General features: G+C 39.9%; 1 protein-coding gene across 4 annotated transcripts; it reads left to right on the top strand.

Moving 5' to 3' along the window:
* The first annotated feature begins 606 nt into the window (after nt 1-606).
* LOC101468625 (ovochymase-2) lies at nt 607-19,419 on the top strand. 4 transcript variants are annotated; one of them, XM_014409341.3, is made up of 17 exons: nt 607-3,756; nt 4,386-4,486; nt 4,604-4,701; nt 5,580-5,677; nt 5,779-5,951; nt 6,903-6,998; nt 7,170-7,261; nt 7,423-7,624; nt 9,098-9,130; nt 9,221-9,311; nt 9,803-9,936; nt 11,415-11,558; nt 11,909-12,033; nt 12,124-12,217; nt 12,296-12,427; nt 13,751-13,810; nt 17,723-19,419. In XM_014409341.3, the coding sequence occupies exons 2-17, from the start codon at nt 4,387-4,389 to the stop codon at nt 17,863-17,865; spliced, it is 1,815 nt and encodes a 604-aa protein (XP_014264827.2). In that variant the 5' UTR covers nt 607-3,756; nt 4,386; the 3' UTR covers nt 17,866-19,419. The 4 variants fall into 4 exon arrangements, with proteins under 4 accessions (XP_014264827.2, XP_076742996.1, XP_076742998.1 ...); XM_076886881.1 differs by having other exon boundaries at nt 7,083-7,261; XM_076886883.1 differs by lacking the exon at nt 13,751-13,810 and having other exon boundaries at nt 7,083-7,261.
* The last annotated feature ends 99 nt before the right edge of the window (nt 19,420-19,518 follow it).

The raw sequence follows: 19,518 nt of genomic DNA, 5'->3' as shown, positions 1-19,518 counted from the left end.
GTGAAACAACTTTAGCTCTCGTAACCTGGCAGAAAAAAAAATGCAATCAAGCAGAACCCTACTTTTCATAGAGGGAAGGGACAAAAAGATTAAAATGTGTTTTCAGGGGTTTTAAAAAGACTCTATGTCCTGAGTATTTATCCCCTGCATCAAAGGAGGAGCGGTAGTTTTATTTGGCCTTTTTAAATGATCAGTTGATCGCAGGGCACGTTTAAGGTGCAGAATAAAGCTTTCATCAGTGGTTGTGAATGCATTTAAAATGATTTAGTTTCAGTGTTTGATTTTTAAAATGTGAGGTTCTTGAGGGGAGGCCTGTTTAATCGCTCCTACTTTGAGTGCAGTGATGAATATCGGCCCCACTCTACTCTCAGAAGTTGGGAAAGGGATTCTTGTCATTCATTTTAATGTGACACTCCTCAAAATATATCAATGGGTGCCTTTTGTTTGTAAACCAAAAAGAAGGAATAAACAATGTTTAATCTTCTCCTAGTTCAGAAGTTATGTTTTTCTTTTGTAGTTGAGTCATTCTGGCACACAGCTGTAAATCACATGACTGAAGCATTAGTCTCAATCTGTCCAGCTGACCTGTTTTCCTGTTTCCTGTAGTGCATTACAGATCAGCACTCCACCTCACGCGCTGTATCTGGAAGCCAGATTAAAGTGGAAGCTATTAGACGGCTCCATTAAGATTCAATATGATCAGGATTATACTTCAGGGATGAGAGGATTGGCCTGTCATCATTTTTGATGGCCGTTTTCATTTTCTAGAAACCACGACTGGAAGGGCTGCATTTCTAATAAAGCTCAGAAGCCAATCATTGACGCTGCACTGTGTTAACCTTTACTTTGGTTTTAGACTTAAAAGTGTGCAGTCTTGCCACAGTTCTGAAAGCTCAGTCACACTGTGTGAGCCCGGACAGGAGCGGGTAACATGATTAATGTAAGTAAAAAGCACCTCCAGAAGAGAGGTTGTGGATGCTGGAGTCTGCATTCCAACAAGACTGCAGTCATAAGAGATTCCATCTTACCAGGTTTTATCAACATGCAGTTTGTTGCGCCACAGTTGGTGTGTATGCTTCACTAATGTCCTTTCATCAACGCTATTTCAGACCTGGTGGCGTATTGCTGGAGATCTGAGTAAGTGCAGTTATTTGGATAAGTAGTTGTCTAATTTTCTGACTCCGATTTATGATCTCAGATGTTCACACAGTTCCGTCACACTCTTTGTATTGATAAAATTGGAGCACTGTAAATCTGTGGACTGGCCTAAATCCATAAGTTTTGGGACAATGACACAATGGCTTCCTTCGCTTGCATCAACTTCTCTTTGGACCTTATATTGAGTTCCCGTAAACGGCTCCCAAATTCACTTGGATCAATCCCAGATCTTTTCTGTTTCGTCTGTCCTTGAATAAAAAAGGAAAAGGTGCTGTTTGTCATATAGTTGTCAAATTAGTGTTTGAGCCTCTGAAAATGGGCCATTGTGTATAAAAATGGCTGTAATTCCTAAACATTTAATGGTGTACTTTGTTAAATCACTTGAATTAAAACTGAAAGTCTGCACTTCAATCAAAGATTAGCAAGCTACTGTGACCATAAACTGTATTTTAAAGATGGATGTTGCCATCGTTATATCAGCTTTACCAACCTCAATGTCGGTGTTTTGGAGCCAATAGTGATCTCTGAGCAAGAGGATGGAGTTATCAGCTAATTCTGCAAAGTTTGATTTGCAAGCTAAATACTGCTAAGCAAGAGAATTATAAAATACTAGAAGTTTTCTCACCAAAAGTGTAGCAAAAAACTTCTTGGATGGGTTGTACAGCATCGCAGCTCCTATGTTTTTGCCAGATAATTCGGTTACAAAAGCTCAAAGTGGTCGAGGGGTTTGGTTCTTGAATTTGTGGAGGTGAGTTCAAGTAGACGGTGTCAAACATGGCCTTAATTAGGGAGTCTTACCCTTAATTTCAAGTATCTGACTGGGAGAGTAATAAAACAAATATTACATGCATACCATTATGTGGAAGAACCAGCATGGTTTCTAATTTGATTGGAATTTTTAACACTGCACATTTGCTCACATTAGTTTTGGTTATTTGCAGGTACTTAGTTAATATAGTATTCTGATATAAAGAGAACAAAGTTATATGTTTTAACTTAGTAAATGCTCTTAGAAACTGGATCCAGAATCCCACTAACAAGGCTGGGATAAACGTACACAGTGAGTTCGGGGAAAAAGCAGATGTAAACATGCAACATAGTTTGGTTTGAAAGTAGATGTACAATCCTTGTGTGAAGAATTGGCTTAATATTTGGAACACAACATTAATTTTTATTGTACTCAAGACCTGTAAACTTTACCTGTATAATCAGGCTTCTTTAAGCACAACATTTCAGGTTGGAAACAATATTAGTCTGATTGAGGTTAAAGTTTGTTTACTGAAGTGCTAAGCCTTCTGTGCCCGCATGTTAATGCTTCCTCTTTTACATAAAGAATTTATAAAGACTGAATTGCTTCCTACCAATCGGATGCTATTGTGTACAGCTACTACATATTGCTCAGACATTGATCTGGATTTATGTGTGAGGAGGGAACCTTTCATCGCTCCTCTTGTCCAGCTTTACACAAACAAGAGAAATGAAGACAATGATCCGTTGAAGGCTGACCTCGTTTCACGCTTCCATTTATTGTTTATGCCAATTGTTACCGACAGCACGGTATTTTACGCGTCTCTCTGCAACACCTGGCAACAGCAGCCCCGGCAACTGTGGCCAAGCAACTATGCCAAGCACTGAGTCACATCCAGCCATGTACACCCTGTGGGGTCTGGGCCACTGGGCTGCATAAACAGGAAGCAGGGGGCTTATAAGGCTTAGAGTGGGAGCCCCGAGGCAGAAAACACTCACATAAATACACACTAAACGTCTATTCCATTTTTTAATTCAGGGAATGCTGATGTGCAGGCTTTTAAACACTCGTGGTCAATAGCTGCTCATTTGTGTACTTGTTAACAAAATGGCGATTCAATCTATAAGTACTTTATGAAAGCTTTTGGAAGTGTTTTCATGTGAGTTACTTGGAAAACCCTCCGTGGGATTGCTGAGTAAAGCCGGGAAATGAGAATGTGGAAAGTTGATAGCAGGGATACTTGTGGCTATGGTTGTGCCTGTCGTTGTTGTCATGTAATTTATTGAGTTGTCATGTAATAATATGAGAAATTTGTAATCTGCAGTTCACCTCAAATCTGTGGAGCTTTTTAACGTCTTTCAGCTCGTCGTCGTGGTTCCGTGGCCTGCAATGCTACTTTTTATGATTTAGGCCATGGACCGTACAAAAGATGGACGTCGCTACCCACTGGTTTGTGAACTCCTGTTTTAAAAACCCTGAGATGAGTGTCGCCATCTTGGTGTGATGAGTGAGGGTCGATTCTGATGGTGATATCCTGCACAATCCACCTTTTTTGACTCTCAAGGCCTTCAGGACACGTAAAATCCATGTGAATCTTTCGTGCATTAAAAATGTTTTTCGGATTATTCATAATGCAGCCGCTCACACCAAAAGTATACTCAGAACCAAGCTCGATTCTTCTGATTTTCACACTCGGTGTGTATCTAATTTCCACCTCTCAGAGCAGAATACTCCTCCGCACTTCTCAGTCATTTGCAAATGTAACTGGGAGAGGAAACTCTCATGTTGAGGTATTTTTTTTGTAGCACAGGTTAAGAAAAAGAGAAACGTTCTCACAGTGCTGCTTTCTGGTAAGTAAAATAACTTTTCAGCTGCCTGTTGTCGTTTTTGTTATCACAAAGTGACAAATGCGATCAGGACTTGTTATTTTTAAGCTTTTACAACACATTTCTTGACCAAGCAATACAGTAAGTGGTGTTAATCTAATATCCAATAAAGCAAACATCTCTGAAAATGAGATTTGTGTGAAATTTTAAAAATGTAAATATTTTTCTGAATGTCAGATGATTCAGAGGACTCCTTCACAGAGGCTGCAGCTTTGACACTTGGAAGATTTTGTCGTTTTATTTCTCTGCTTTCCCCGTTTTCCTCCCTTTCTGGCTGCTTTTACGTCAGCACTTCTTTTCACACAGGCTGTGCGGCAGTAAGTGTGCTCTCTGTCCTTTTGTGCGTGTTTTATGACTGTTTCTCCCCCTTGAAGGCTTTACAGCTGCTGCCCTGTTTTTGAGGCACCAATAACACTCTGCACACCTCACCACAGCTGACCTTGAGATGATAAACACTTTCACCACTTTTCTCCAACTAATTTTTACTGCGACATTTGAACTCACCAATCACCATCACGGCCAGCCTTTACTGGTTTGTTTGTGAGTATACCCTCACATCACACTAGTCCTTATAAACCTTTTTGTCTGCCCAGTATGAGACCTTTTCTCCATGCTCGGGTTATGATGAGGACCACCGCCGCTCTGCTCTCTCTGTATTTTTGGGTAAACACTGACATCCATGCTGCTCAAACAGGTGAGTAATAGGATGGGTGCTGAAAAAAGGAACACACAACCTTTCATGTCTTAAAATGACACAGAGCTGAGGGAAAATGTTGTCAGTGGTCTCAAAAGTATTGATGCTTTCTGTTAGGTTCGAAATGTGGAATTTCTCAAGTGTGGAACCCGACGGTTTCCTCTCTGAGGGTGGTAGGAGGAACTGAAGCCATGTACGGATCACACCCGTGGTTGGTCAGTTATTTAGTTCTTCTTTCAGGTTTCTCTCTTTCTTTCTTTTCTTTAGCTTAGCTGTATGATCTGACTGCTATTTTGCTTATCTTTAAAGATGCATATCAGTGGTTAAAGTTATTGTTGAACTTTCCTTTCTTGTTCACCCCTGATGGTTATCAGCGGCCATGCAGGCTCACCACGTATTCTGTCCTCCACAAACATGACATGGTTGCTCATGCTGGTATTTCCTGAGGATCACTCAATGACAAAGAGATGGGAGTAACCTTTTACACTATGAACCAAAAAGGACAGCTCCGTGGAATTTTGTGGATAAATTGCTTCGTTGCTCAATTGCTCGGTTTAACCCCTTTAATGCCTAGTATATCATATTTGACACATACAAACTTTTGAAAGTTTTTTTTAAAACTTCTAAATCATCCGTGTGTTTTTCCCCTAGAAAAATGTAAATAAATTACACACACAAAAATATAAAGTATGTAGCAAACAAAATACGAATTGAAACTTGTTTCTTTTTTTTTAATTATCAAAAGGTTCAATAAATGCTTCACTTTCAAAAATATATATATTTCTCTGGTTATTATTTAATGTTTCAGGCTTTAAAGGGTTGCTATTTAAAAAAAAAAAAAAAACCTTATTCAGCACCGCAGTCCTGCAATATGAGAGACTGCAACTTTGCTCATCATTTTAAACATTTAAACTTCACACATCTGCTGCATTTTACATGAATCTTGCATTCATGGGTCTGCATGAAAAAAGTGTCATTTTTAAGGCTGGCATAGCAAACACAAAGAAAAGGGTAAACCAGCCTTTTCTTTTAGTGACAAACTGACTCATGCTGTTGGCTCTGCTTAATCTTCTTATGGATCGTCTGTCCTCAGGTTTCCCTCCAGAACAGGGGCTCTCATTTCTGTGGAGGATCCATCTTGAGTGACTGCTGGATAATGACTGCTGCACACTGCTTCACATCTTTGTCAAAGTATAAAGCGTTATGTCGCTGACACGACTTATAATTGAGCAGAATTGAATTAACATTTTATCTAACGGGAATAAATGATAAGCTTTGAATGTTCTCTCTAGAGAGTTTCTCAGTGGTGTGAGAGTCCTTGTTGGAGAGTTTGACCAGAGAGTACACGATGAGGAGGAGCAAGTCTTTCTGGTCAAGTCTGTCTCAGTCCATGAAAAGTACAACCCTGCTCTGCCGATGAACTATGACATAGCTCTCATAGAGCTGAACCAACGCATCCAGATGGGCAAGTTTTCTGTTCGCATTGGTTCAAAATCAAATAACGTGTCATACTGAGCACTGTGTTCGACTCAGAGACTCAAACAAGTGCCTTAAACCTGCATTTTGGGTCATATTGAGTAAAAAATCAAGTCTACTGTGTGAATTCCAGTCCAGTTCCGCTCATTTGCCGATGATTTGCAATTGAGTCGATCAGCATGTTTTCTCAGATCCACACCTCATCTGTCACATCTGGTTTCAAGACATCAATATGGTAAAGGAGAAAATGTTATTACAGAAAGCTATGTGGCTACAAATGGAGCAAATCAACTATAAAAATAGAATTATATCTTTTGTATCAAATTAAAAAAAAAAACAAACCAATTTCTTCTGGATTATTTCACAAGAACCGGGTATCTGAATCTAGGTGGGAGGTCTCTGTTACATTAGAAGTTTTCTGACAGCACTGAATTTTTAAGTTTGAAATGCTGGGATGGTGTGGCTACATGGTGCATGGTTAACACATTCACTTAACATGTGACTACTCGTTGTTTGAGACAAATTCCTCAAGAGTTGTGAGGAAGATCGTCCAACCAATCAGATATGCAGATTTGCTGCAGTGACCCTTTGCAAAGAAGGGAGCAGCAGACTGAAGGTCAGTGCAGTTTTAACATGTAATGGCTCTAAGATGTTCCTTCAGATCCTCAGAGCACAGTGATGTGTATGCAGTCTGCATGCTTGCTTGAAGCATCATAGCTCGTCACAGGACACACATAGCTCACATGCAAGCAAGTACAACTTACAGATTCTTTGTCAGGTTCAACAATGACAAAAGTCACACAAGGACACTGCTGAGAATAACATTCAAGCATGATGCAATGATGTGAAAACAGAAACAAGGAATGTTGTGTTTCTGTTGTGTTTTGTACTTTCGGGCCACCATGGTTTTTAATTTGACCTGATGTGACTTTTTCAACAGGAGCTCGTGTCCAGCCGATATGTCTGCCTTTACCTAATGACAATATCCTTCCTCAGACCGCTTGCATGACGGCTGGATGGGGGAGGATAAAGGAACGTATGTCGTTTTTCTGACTTTTAAATATTGTTAAATTAGACTGGAGCTTTTTAATCTATTCCAATCTATGTAACTGTTTCTTAGGGGGTTGTCTTCCTATGGTTCTGAGAGAGGTGCATTTGGATTTGGTTGACCGAGCCAAATGTAAATATGTCCTCCAAACTCTTAAAGGTTCTATGATGAACCAGAGACTCGTCCGGCCTCAGCCGAGCATGACAGTTCTGTGTGCCGGCCCAGAGACAGGAGGGAGGGATGCCTGTCAGGTATTAAAAATCTTTTCATTATCTATAACTTCAGATTTTTTCTCCATCCTCACAGATGCTCTATTTACAGCACAATTCAGTGCCGTAAATCAGTCATTCTATCCCACTGAGCTTTAAATAATTGACTCATCCCTTGACCCACGACTTCATCCTCTGTCCAGGGAGACTCAGGAGGTCCTTTGGTGTGTCCAGCAGGGTCAGAAGGTCATCGCTGGGTGGCGCTGGGCGTGACTTCCTGGGGTAAAGGATGTGGTAGGAGCTGGGGAAACAACAGCAGCCGCCCCCCTTCCAAACGAGGTTCTCCGGGGATTTTCACTGACGTCAGGCTGCTGCTGCCTTGGATCAAGCGTAAATTGAGAGAGGGTAGGTTTTGATACAGCATATACAGCATATTTGCTTCTAAAGAGTGTGATAGACATGGTGTGTCACATGATAACCATATATGGAGGTAGTACAGTGCTGCTACAAAGTGGCTATTACACCCTGAGATCCATCTGATAACATCTGAATGTCACTTTGTAGTTTAGTCAGGGACAAACTTAAAAAGTAGCTAAAGCTTGTAGAAACATATTGCAGTAAATATGCCTCCACCCACATATCAAGGTGGTGAGAAACCTGTTTTCCTAACCTTTAAAGTGCTGCTTGACCATCAAAATGTGATGTAACAGACAGGAATGTAAACAATGTCTGTTTGTTGAAATATCAGGAGATGAAGGTAAAGATTCTTTGTTTCCTCATCAGCAATCGATTCAAATATGTTCTTAAAAAACAGACCTTCATGACGTAATATACAAACACACTTGCCTTTGTGACATTCCTTTAACTAATCGCCCAGCTTTCTAAGTGTTGTGAGTACAGTACTGTGAAAAAGCATTGAGTCACCTTTCCTTTCTTTATACTTTGCTTCCAAGGAGCCCGACTTACTTGTAACTGTTTTTAAAGAGCAGTCTTAATAGCTGTCCCGGCTCTCTGAAGGCCTTTCCAAGTCTTCCTTTTATACAGTGACTTCTTTGTCACTCATTTTCATTCCGGCCCTCGTATCGGACCCTTATCAGAGCAGTGCTTCTTTCCTCTGAAGAAAACCACTTAACACTGTCTAAACACAACAGATAACTCAAATAAACAATAAACAAAAGTTAAGATGTATCTGATACTTTGTTACTACTGTTTGTCACAAAAATGTCTCATTTCTTGCCTTTCTGTAGTTGGATCTATGAAAACAATAACATATTATTCCTATTTTCCAAGCAGAATATGAAGAAATGAGGGTTTCCTCAGGACTTTTGTACAGTAGACGCATAGCATCTTGTATGTGTCATCCCTGTATGATGACGTTAGCTTTCACACAGTGTGTGATGCACAAACATGAGCAGCAGATTGTCTGCAGTTCATTTAGCAGCTGCTGCTGTTATTAATATTTAACGTGATAAAATTTAAAGCTGTTGCTTCTCCATATGGGGCCACTTTGTGGATCCCAACAAAGACAACTTTTGAGGCTGAGCTTTATCAAAGCATGCTGGACTTAATCTGATGCTGTCATCATGGTTAGAACAGATTTTTATTATTATTTTTATGAGAAGAAAAGGTTACAAAAACCACGTCTGTAGGCATTTTTGAATTGTTTAAACTCAGCAGTGTCATTCTGAAAATTAGGAGAAAAAACATTTTGTATTGAATAAATAAATGAACTAATTAGAACATTTTAGATTACGTTAATCTGCGGTTTAACTCTGTGGGGTTTTGTCCACAGTTCCTCCAGAAACAAATATTCTGATGACAGATGAAGTTCTTCCATCTATATTTATGTTCTCTCTTTCATCTTTCTACTTCTTTCAGCTGAGCACCAGCAGCAGACAACGGTTTCATCAAGTGAGTTGTCTTTCCACTCATTACACCAACTCTTGTTCATCTATATTTCATAATGTGCTCATGCTTCTTTGATGTTTGCGTGTGTCTCAGGACTCTGCAGTGTGAGAGATGGGCCTGTGTCTGACATTAACGGGGTAATCAAAAATCCCAGGCTCCATGGCGATCGCTATGACAACAACCAGTGAGTGACACTTCAGAGAAGAACTAAGCGGCGGTGCTAACTGCCTGCTCAGTCAGAATCAGTGTAGTCAAGAGAACACTGTAAATCCATCTGTAGTGATTTATATTTGAGGCCATTTACGTGCATAAATTTAAAAGATGGCAGAGAGAGCAACAACCAGTCCATGCAACAGATGCGATATCAATTGATTTCGATGCAGACTGAATGGACAAGCTGGGGTGGAGGTGGGTTATGAGGTGGCTTACAGATGTGCAGCCTAAAGCAAATGAATCAGATGTGCTGATATGAGCAGTCACTGAGATCAGCCGATGTGCCAGAAGCTGCCTGAGCTAACGCCATGCTTAATAAGATAACTGGCAATCAATATTTCCTATAATTCTGTGAGGATGAGAAACTCTAAAAAACTAACATTTGACTTTTAGCTCAGGATTATATGGATGTAAAGAAGGGAAATACAGTGCCCTGGTTAAACTGTTCATGCCTTCCCACAGGTTGTGTTTGTGGAGCATCAGCGTTCCTCCAGGTTATAGTATTCTGCTGGAGTTCGATCTTTTTGACTTGGAGAACGACTCATACTGTCGGTATGATCGACTCACTGTTTCAGTAGGAAGCCATCGGCCTGTTGGTGAGTTTCAAACACCTTCATTTCAGCTTACAGTGCACTGACTCACAATCATTTCCTGGCTAACCTCAACAATAACAACTAGTTTGTATGTTGTGGGAATCGCAGAGTCTCACAATACTATCATTATATGTAGTCTATTGTAGTAATGTAATGAAAAATATCAATATATGTGCAACTGAAAAAGAAAAAGCCAGTTATTGAGCTTCTGTTCAGTTCACCTTCATTCATTTAATACGAGCAACCATGGGGGTCATGAAGTAATGACTCTCCTAACTCTTTCCCACTTGGAGCCCGATTGGAGGAGTTGTGAAATGTCATCTTCATGGGTGAAAGAATTCAGATACTGTAAGGGAAAGGAATCCAATACACCAGCTTATACTGTACTAAAGATGCATCAGAGCCAGCCTGGACCTCTGGGGATGGCTGTGTTAAAGGACATGTGAAACATTTCTAAAAATACATTCTTATATATCACGTCTTTGAAATGAGAAGTAATATTTCTGATATGTCTGGGCTTCATGCAGAAGTGCCCACAATGGCAACCTCAAACCGCGATGTTAAAATACCTTTAGAAAACATGTTGGTGAACAAAATAATGTGGTCTCCCCTTTTGTAACAACTCTGTTTTTACACCTCATCCATTTGGATGCAGGTGAGGCTTAAAATTAGAAGCGCAGCCACACTGAGTGACATGTGATGACACATGCAGCTGTAGCTCATGGCTCTCTGCTGGGCTTCAGTTTCACTAAGTCACTTATTGGATTTTTTTTTTTTTTTTAAATTATCTTCCAAATAACATGACCTGCTATTTGGCACAGACCTAAGAAAATTGTGCGTCTGTTCTGGTAAGTTAGCCTGTTACAAATACTAAGTAGCAGATGTGGATGTTGCACCCATTGCCAGTAGGAGCTGATAACTCAGCACTCCACCCTCTCCGCTTCAAATGTTGTCACTTGTGGCTTAAAAAGAAGTGAATATGGTTGGTAAACCACTATGAGGCTTCAAACAGAGCCCACCAACCCAGTGATTGGTATTGTGGAGGCTATGCCCATCTTTTATATACAGGGTATGTTCCTATTGCCAGTTCAAATAATTTACAAATGGCTGTAAGAGGTAGCAGTTTTTCTGTGTCTTGGCTGTGAGTTAAAACTGTGCCGGGGTCAGGATGTGGTTGGCCTACATAATATATCTTATCGTAAACAGCTTGGCTGAAAACATGAAGCTTCCCACAGCTTTGACGGTGTATCTAATTCTTTCTTTCACATGAATTGATGAATGTAGGATTAGGATTTTCTGTAGGATTTTTTTTGATGACCATGCAGCTAAATGTTGCTGGTAAGCACAGGTTTAGTCTTTGCAAAACACTGAATGACACCCCGAACGCACACACTGACAACGAGAGAATCTTGTTCATGGAATACATATCAAGAAAAGTGTGTGTAAATATCTAAACGTCTTCATGTGCCTCTGTGTTTCAGGGATATTCTGTGGAAGTGTGCTGCCCGGCCCAGTTCTTCTAAATAATTCCCACAATGCCACACTTCTCTTTTCCTCTGATGTTAGCAGGGCAGGAAGTGGCTTTGTAATTAGGCACCATGCGGTCAAAGGACACTCTCATCCTGGTGGGAAATACAACATACACTGCAAACATACACGAGCGCATTGTGCAATCCAGATTATACACTATACAGCTGGCAGAGTGATGCACGCACTGCGTACTCAGCTCATACACAATTTTAGCTTCTGCTGTGTCTGTGGGTTGTGGTTTTTGTAACAAACAGCAAATTATGCAGGTGGATGCTGCTTGAGACACCAACAGGCTAACTGAGGACTCTAAAAAATACACACACGCTCTAGGTTTAAAAACAGCACATTTGTGCATTTGTGTGCAGATGAGTGTTTTTAAATGTTTTAAACTGAACTGTCTAATGTGTGTGTGTGTGTGTGTGTGTGTGTGTGTGTGCGCACTCAGGATGTGGAACACTTGTTCTGGTTGACGATAAGGCTTCTATACACAGTCCAAATCACCCACAAGCCTACAGTAATGACTGTGTCCTCCACTGGGTAATCCATGCTCCTCTGGGTCATGTGGTTAAGGTGAGCTGCACAACTTACCTACCTGGTATTCTTCTTAAGGTATTATTAGGACATGTGTGATTAGAAGCTGGTTGATTTCTATATTTTCAGCTGGAGTTTACAGATTTTGACCTGGAGGAGTCGGAGAGATGCTTGTATGATTCCCTCACTGTCCTGGAAGATGTTGAAGGAACAGAGGAGATTGGTAGGATGGATACATCAAATCAGAATTCATCTTTTTATACCTGTATCACTCAGTATCTTGTTGCATTTCTTTGTTTAGCCTTGCTGTGTGGCGGCAGTATCCCTCCTCCTGTCCTTTCCTACCACAGCACCATGGTGCTTCGGTTTACGTCGGACAGCAGCATCGCTCGTAGGGGTTTCAGGGCTACACTGACATTCATCAGCATTACAGGTACCCCACTGCACGTGTGTTTCCCACCACTGAGTAACTACTAACATACCAAAGGTCTAGTGATATGGGTTTAGTGGATTAGTGATGGGTTAAATGTAGCCGGTCCGCAGACCATATCAGTGCCCCATCTTATTTCCCTGTAAAAGTAAAAGATGTTATGAACTCTGTCCCACTGGAGGCCACTCTACTTACATGTGCAGACTAACATGTTACAGTTATTGTCTGTGAATATGATTTTTTCCTTCATTCAGTAATATGAGTCTATTAGTAAATAGTAATACCAATGATTGTAAGCCAGCCCAATAATCTGTTGTCTTTACAAAATTTGTGGAGCTTTGTTTAATTTAATACTTTAAATGTTGTGTAATTATCTTCATCTACCGTATCCTAGTGAGCATGAGCCTCTGAAAAATGCTGGCCAACAAGAATAAACAAACCTTTACTTTTAAAACAATATATATCACACGTTCCCTTATATTCTTTTATGCCTGCACACTTGAGTTGATGATGGCTGCACTTAAAAATTACCTTTCATTAAATCCAAGTCTGGCAGGTCAGCTGATGAGCTCAGTGCCATCTCCCACCCTTTCATTACACATGAAACTTTATCAGTTGTTATATTTCTCGTCTGTTCGGTGCTCGAGTCCTGTTGCCCTGCTCTCTGACGTCTCAGGCCAAGAGTAGAGCCATGTCCCCAAATACAAATATCAAAATTACAAATTGGAGACATTATTTTCTAACTATGGTGTTCCAAATGTAACTGGAATGAAGTTTCATGACTGTGTGAAGGCAGGAATTGTGGACCCAAGAGCAAACTTGTGGAGGCAAAAGTGAACTTAAAACTACTCAGCTTTACTGCTCGACAGCAGGCAAAACAGAAAACTGGCAAAGTAACTAAACTAAACAAGCAAACAGGCGGGCAGACAAAACGCACAGTGGGGAATGACGCGACAACGAGCAGGGAGAGACGCAGACACTAAATACAAGAAGTGAACAGGACTGAGAGGAAACAGCTGGGAGACAGGGCTGACACTCATTACACAGACGAGAAGGAGGAACACAGACCTTCAAAGTAAAACAGGAAACTCAACACATATGCAGAGACAGACTCAGAACAGGAACAGAGGGCGTACAGAACCGAAACCTACCAAACAGCAAATCTTAACAAAAGACATAACCAGAATAAACGAGAACAAAAGTTAATATAAACAAACACAAAACACAGAGTCATCAGACTCAGGACATAAAGTTAAAAAGTAAAACCTATAAAGGTAATAACTACCCATGAAAGTATGATACAAATCTTGTTGCATTTTTCTGCAGACCTTCAGAACCAAAAGAGGACAGATGTTGAGGATCTGCCAGATGTTTTGACAACTTTTGGTTGGTGCTTTGCTCTTTTTTTTTTGTCTTTAATGTGTTTTTTCTTTGTTAAATAAGAAATAAGGAACAGTGACAGTGGCCGGTCTGTCCGTGCTGCTCAGGAGTTCCTGAGCAAGGCATTAAATATTGAGCTGCTGCAGTGGAGCTGCTCGCTGGTCAGGAGTGGAATGAGTGAATAAATGAGTGAATGAATTAATGAATGAATGGTATTTGCCAACTCCAAGTGTTGAGCTTATCCACCGGTGGTGTTATGGGCCCAGCAAAGCTGTGTCATTGGCATTTAGAATGGCAGTAAGACATTTAACACTGGCGTCACCGCTTACAATGTGAGAAACAACAGTTTGTATAAAGCAGGCTGATGAACACATTTCCAAAAGACTGTTCAGCTTTATATGTTATCTGTTTCATGAATTTGTCAAACACAGTATTACTTTTTTTCAAACAGTCTTCTTGTAGGGCCGAGATAACTGAACTATTTTTTAAATCTTTGTAACAGATGATATTGTTTCATGAATTCCCTCCTTTGTTTTTGTCATGGTATTTTCCGAGAAATACTCTGTAAAAACTAAATATCTGAGTGCAAGCTGTTCCAAAAATGATACAGAAATGGCTTTCAGTTTCTGACTGAGTTCATACCCTGTAGAGCTCTGAGGGTTTCCCGTGAGCTGCTGTTAAAGAGCATTAGACCTTTGGCATTACTACTAGTATGTGGGTGCAACATATCAGTTTTCAGAATCAAATCCACTAGTCTTGATGTAATGCGTCCTCTGAGAAGAGACACGTGCATTCATCACATACAGTATATGCTAGTCATTTAGTCGAGCTTTCCATGTTTAATGACTCTACTGTGCACTGCAGAGAGACAGAGTCCCTTGGCAGGCTGCCCCTCATGACAACAGCACCTGAGAAACAGGTAGTTCCACCTGTGTCTGTGTGTGCATGCGTGTGTGTGTGTGTGTGTGTGTGTGTGCGTGTGTGGTTCCACCTTCACCTCTCTCATTGTCTCGCTTCTCAGTGTTTTTTTTAATCCTTTGAATTGGGATTCAGATGTGTTATGACCTTTTATTTTAATTGAAAACATTTTGTAATTTTTTTCTGATCTGTTCTGTTTTTCATCAGCTCTCTGTCTAAACCTGTTAGTTGTCTTTGCATGTCTGCCGGGTTAACCGCCAACCACACCCAGTACCTGTGAGACCATGGTGTTGCTTTGCTGTTGCTTTTTCCCAACTGAACCTCATCTTCCCAGTTCTGAGAAAGTAGAAGCTCCACCCCGTTTCAAAGACTTTGATTAAATGAAATGACTCAGGATGAATGTAGGTGGCAGGTGTGTTTGAATGTTTGACGGTTTTCAACGATGCACATGAAGCAAGAAGTAAAAACTGGTCAGTCACATTTTCAGGTTTTAGCCTCTAAAATTTTATGAAATTTATATTTTCTGTGATTTACCATCACTTCTCAAAGCATGTTGTTTATTTAATGATGTCAGGACTGAAGCCCGACTACTATTGGATGGAGATCTGGCGGCTGTTGAGGCCAGTTTGATGCTAGTTTGATTTGTCATGTTCAAGAAACCAGTTTGAGCTCATTTAAGCTTCTGACATGTTATTGTTGGACGTCCTCATCAGAAGATGGTCACACTTTGGTCATAAAGGGATGGACACGGTCAGCAGCAATGCTCGGGTAGGCTGTGGAGTTTGAACGACACTCAGTTGGTACCAAGGGTCCCTCGCACTATTACACCACCACCAACGTGAACTGTTGATACAGTTTGCAGGTGGATCAATGTTTCCACATTTTTATGCCAAATTCTGATGCAAACAGCCAAACGTTGCAGCAGAAATCGATACTCATCAGACCAGTGAAAGTTTTTCTTTTATTACAATCTTGTATTGTCTAGATTTGGTGAGCTTGTGTTAATTATAGCCTCAGTTTCCTTTTCTTAGTTAGGTACAGGAGAGGTACCAGGTGGTCTTCTGCTGCTGCAGCCCATCTGCTTCAAAGTTTGTGTTCAGAAGTGCTCTTCTGCATGCCTTGGTTGTAACAAGTGGTTATTTGAGCTATCATCAATACATCATTTTAGCTGAGAGAACTCCCACTCGCTGGATTTTTACTTTGTTCCTGTATTTTTCAGACTATCCTGTGTAAACCCTACAGATGATTATGTCAGAAAATCCCAGTAGGTCAGCAGTTTGTGAAATACTCAGACCAGCCAGTCTGGAATCACCAGCTGTGCCACATTCAGACTCACTTGAATCACCTCTCTTCCCCATTCTGATGCTCAGTTTGTGCTTCAGCAGGTCGTCTTGATCACGTCTATATGCCTAAATGCATTTAGTGATTGGCTGATTAGATATTTGTGTTGATGTGCAGCTGACCTAACAAAATGAGGGGCGGGTGTATATTTTACCAAAAAAAAGGTCATAGCTATTTGTCTTTCAATCACAAATCCATTAATTACATTAAGAAAATTAGACCGGTTCAGGGCTTTCTCTTTTACCAGGCTGTCTGGGTGCTTGTAAACACAACAGGCGCTGGGCAGAGATAAACATCACATGATGCAACAGCACACCACTGTTATGGCCTCATAGCCTCCCTGTTTCCCCCAAAGATTATTTTTAGATTCATTTCACAATATTTAACTGATTTGATATTAAAAGGGGGTGATGAGTAACCTGCAGTGATAACCTGCAGTGATAGCGTTTGACTTTAAAATGTTAAGCATTTGAGATGCATCTTTTGGTTTTCATGCTTCTCTTTGTGCTGCTTTGTGTTTTATATATATATTTTCACATGCTGAGTATTGAGAGTACCTAAAATATTTTTAGTTAACCCATCATCAACCATCGTCCTCAACAGGAAGCATGAAAAGGATTCACGTGATCAGCGAATCAAACTTTTTTTGGTTCAGTCTTGGTTCAGACCGCCTGACTGAGGCGGCTGTGCAAATGTGTGGGTACAGAGCGCCCTCTAGTGATATTTTATGGGTACTGAAGGTAAAGCAGTTTAAAAAAGTTGCTGTTGCTAAATACCATTTCTGATTCGGCATTTGCCATTTAAATTGCTTTAATATTTGCAAATGTAAAAAAACAAACAAAAAAAAAACATCTCTAGTACTTTTTTATTTTCTGTGCACAGAGGCGCAGTTTTCAGGAAACGTGCAGATCATCTCAAACAAACCCGTTTTGCTGGCGTTTCTTGATAACTGTGAAGGTTATTATCCTCCTTGGTATATACTGTAAAATAAGCTGCAGTGAGTCAAGCTTTTATTAGTGATTATTATCAGGTGTTAGCCAAAACTTTTTTTAAGACATGAACACAACTGATACAACAAGAGTTATATCAGTTCCATTTCAAAATATAATGCACAGATTTATTAATGCAGGATCTATTGTTTAGACGAGGGGTGTCAAACATGAGGCTCCTGAATCAAAGACTCCAATCCAGCCCGAAGGGTGGCTTTGGAAAATGTGAGTTAGGACTTTTAACTGTATTTTCACAACAATTTTACAAGTTTAACAGCGTTTCCTATTGATAACGATCTCGTCATGGCCATTCACAATACACCAGAGTAATTAAACAATAGATTTGTGTAATTTTACACATTTTCTTCTTACAAATTAGGCCCAGAGTCATGCTGACAGATTTCTTTCATTTATTACTGCACTGTTTCTTTATCTATAGAAAAACTGAGACATAATGTCAAAATTGTGTTTCTGTGTCTCAGAAACTGAATGTGTAGTTTAACTTCTTTACAGTGATGGAAACTCGAGTCCAAAATTGGAGTAAAATGGTTTGACATTCCAGGCTTAGTTATATTCATGTAGTATTTTGCTTTCACATTATCCCACAATTACATAATGAGATTACGACTGGTTCACATAAATCTTTTTTAATTTAACATCTGTGTTGCAGAACTAGTTGTGCAGCAGTACAGAACCAGAGCCCTGCCTCACCGGGCCGATGTGGACCATGACGCCTCAGAGGATGTTACCTTAAATGTGGACCGGAGTGTAGATGAAGATTACAGTAGGGAATCATCAGAGCTGGCACAGTAACCTGCAGGAAGGAGGCTACCTGTTAAATTCTGCTGTCTTTAAGTCTGCTGCTGCTGCTTGGGAATGCAAAAACGGGAGTTTTCAATCGCTTGTCTGTTACTTGTTGCTGTTTCCTAGAATGCTTGCTCTCCAGTTTTCAACATACTGATAGTTCAAGAACCACACTGGTAGTTTAGTTTAGTCATTTTTGTTACAGAAACCTCAGGATATTCCTCGCACCATTTTGTCATCTTGCTATTTTCTTACCCTGAAGTTATGCTCAAGTATTAAAGACTGTATTAAAAATCTGCCTCATAATTTTTTGCAGCGATTTGGTCAACATTTGTTGCTTTTAAATCATTTGACTTGACACAGAGACACAGAGTGCATTATTCTACCCCGTGCTATGTTTTTATCAGTGTTGGTGACTGTGACTAAACAAAATGATTAAAATGCTGCAACTGTTACTGGGTACAAATAAAATTGGCTCATCTTTTTTAGGATACTCCCAAAGACACGCAGTTGGATGTTACATTGATTTTTAGCAATTCCAACTGCCAAAAACATGATTTTTGTAAAGAATAAAATATAGTATCTAATAAAAGGAATATAGTGGCGTATAACAAAAGACCACAAAGCCAAACTCAGCTTCAATCCCAGGAGATCAACTGGACACCAGCTCAGTGCAACACCACATCAGGTGACGGGTCAGCTGGTAAAGTCTACACTCCCAACCAGCTAATCTCATACAGGATGCAGTATTTGAGCAAACCACTTTGCAACCCACCTCCACCCAGCCCAATATCATAAATGTCTGCTTTGTTTTCCCAAATATAATTTTTGTGATTGTCAATAAATATAGTCCTGACTGAGCTATACTTAAGCACAAATTCAATGAACTTGCAGCTTACGCATGCATTGCCATAATATGCTCTTGTGTACTTTGCATTTGTAAAAATTCTTAAATGATAGAATAAGATACATTAATCCATGCAACATAGTACAACATTAAAATACTATTGTTTTAATGCATTCAGTGATTATAATGATAGAGTGTGTTATTGCAATAGATTCACAGTGACTTTTGCTGCATTGAGCGCTTTTACTTTTTACTGTTCTTCAAACACAAATGCATTAAAAACAATGTAAGGATTCATAATATTTGCCCCACTTTTTCTTTCATTAGTATAAAAAAACAAGTTTTTGAACATTGTTCTCTAATTTCTCAGATTTTTTTAACCAAACTAAGTTTGATCATGAGATATGGTGGAAAGGCTGATTTTTGTTTTTCTTGCCTTTTTGTATTTCGGTTACTTTGTACCGAAAAAGAAAGAAAGAACTTGCTTCACAGTGATTCATTAAGACTGGGCTCACAGTTAAAGATTACTAGTTAACTCAAGGACATATTTAATGCCAGCTAAAACTTTTATCACTGTTGTGTTTAACTTGAATAAATTAATGAATTAGATGCCTTTTTGTGGAAATATTCATACACGAGTTCATTATTTTCTGAAAAGCATGTTTTTCTCTGAAGTGAGTAAAGTATTTTGTGCCCCTGTACAGAGCAGTGAAGGTCTTTGTTATATAATCTGATATGCCTGTCTCTCCTCCCCTCTGTCAGTGGTGTGATTTCAAGGCTCTGCTCCTCACTGTCTGAATACCACCTCTGTACTA

The sequence above is a fragment of the Maylandia zebra genome, linkage group LG7 (genome assembly GCF_041146795.1).
Source record: "Maylandia zebra isolate NMK-2024a linkage group LG7, Mzebra_GT3a, whole genome shotgun sequence".
Taxonomy (NCBI): domain Eukaryota; kingdom Metazoa; phylum Chordata; class Actinopteri; order Cichliformes; family Cichlidae; genus Maylandia; species Maylandia zebra.
Note: the sequence above shows the minus strand (reverse complement) of the source record. Positions and strands in the feature narration are given on the sequence as shown.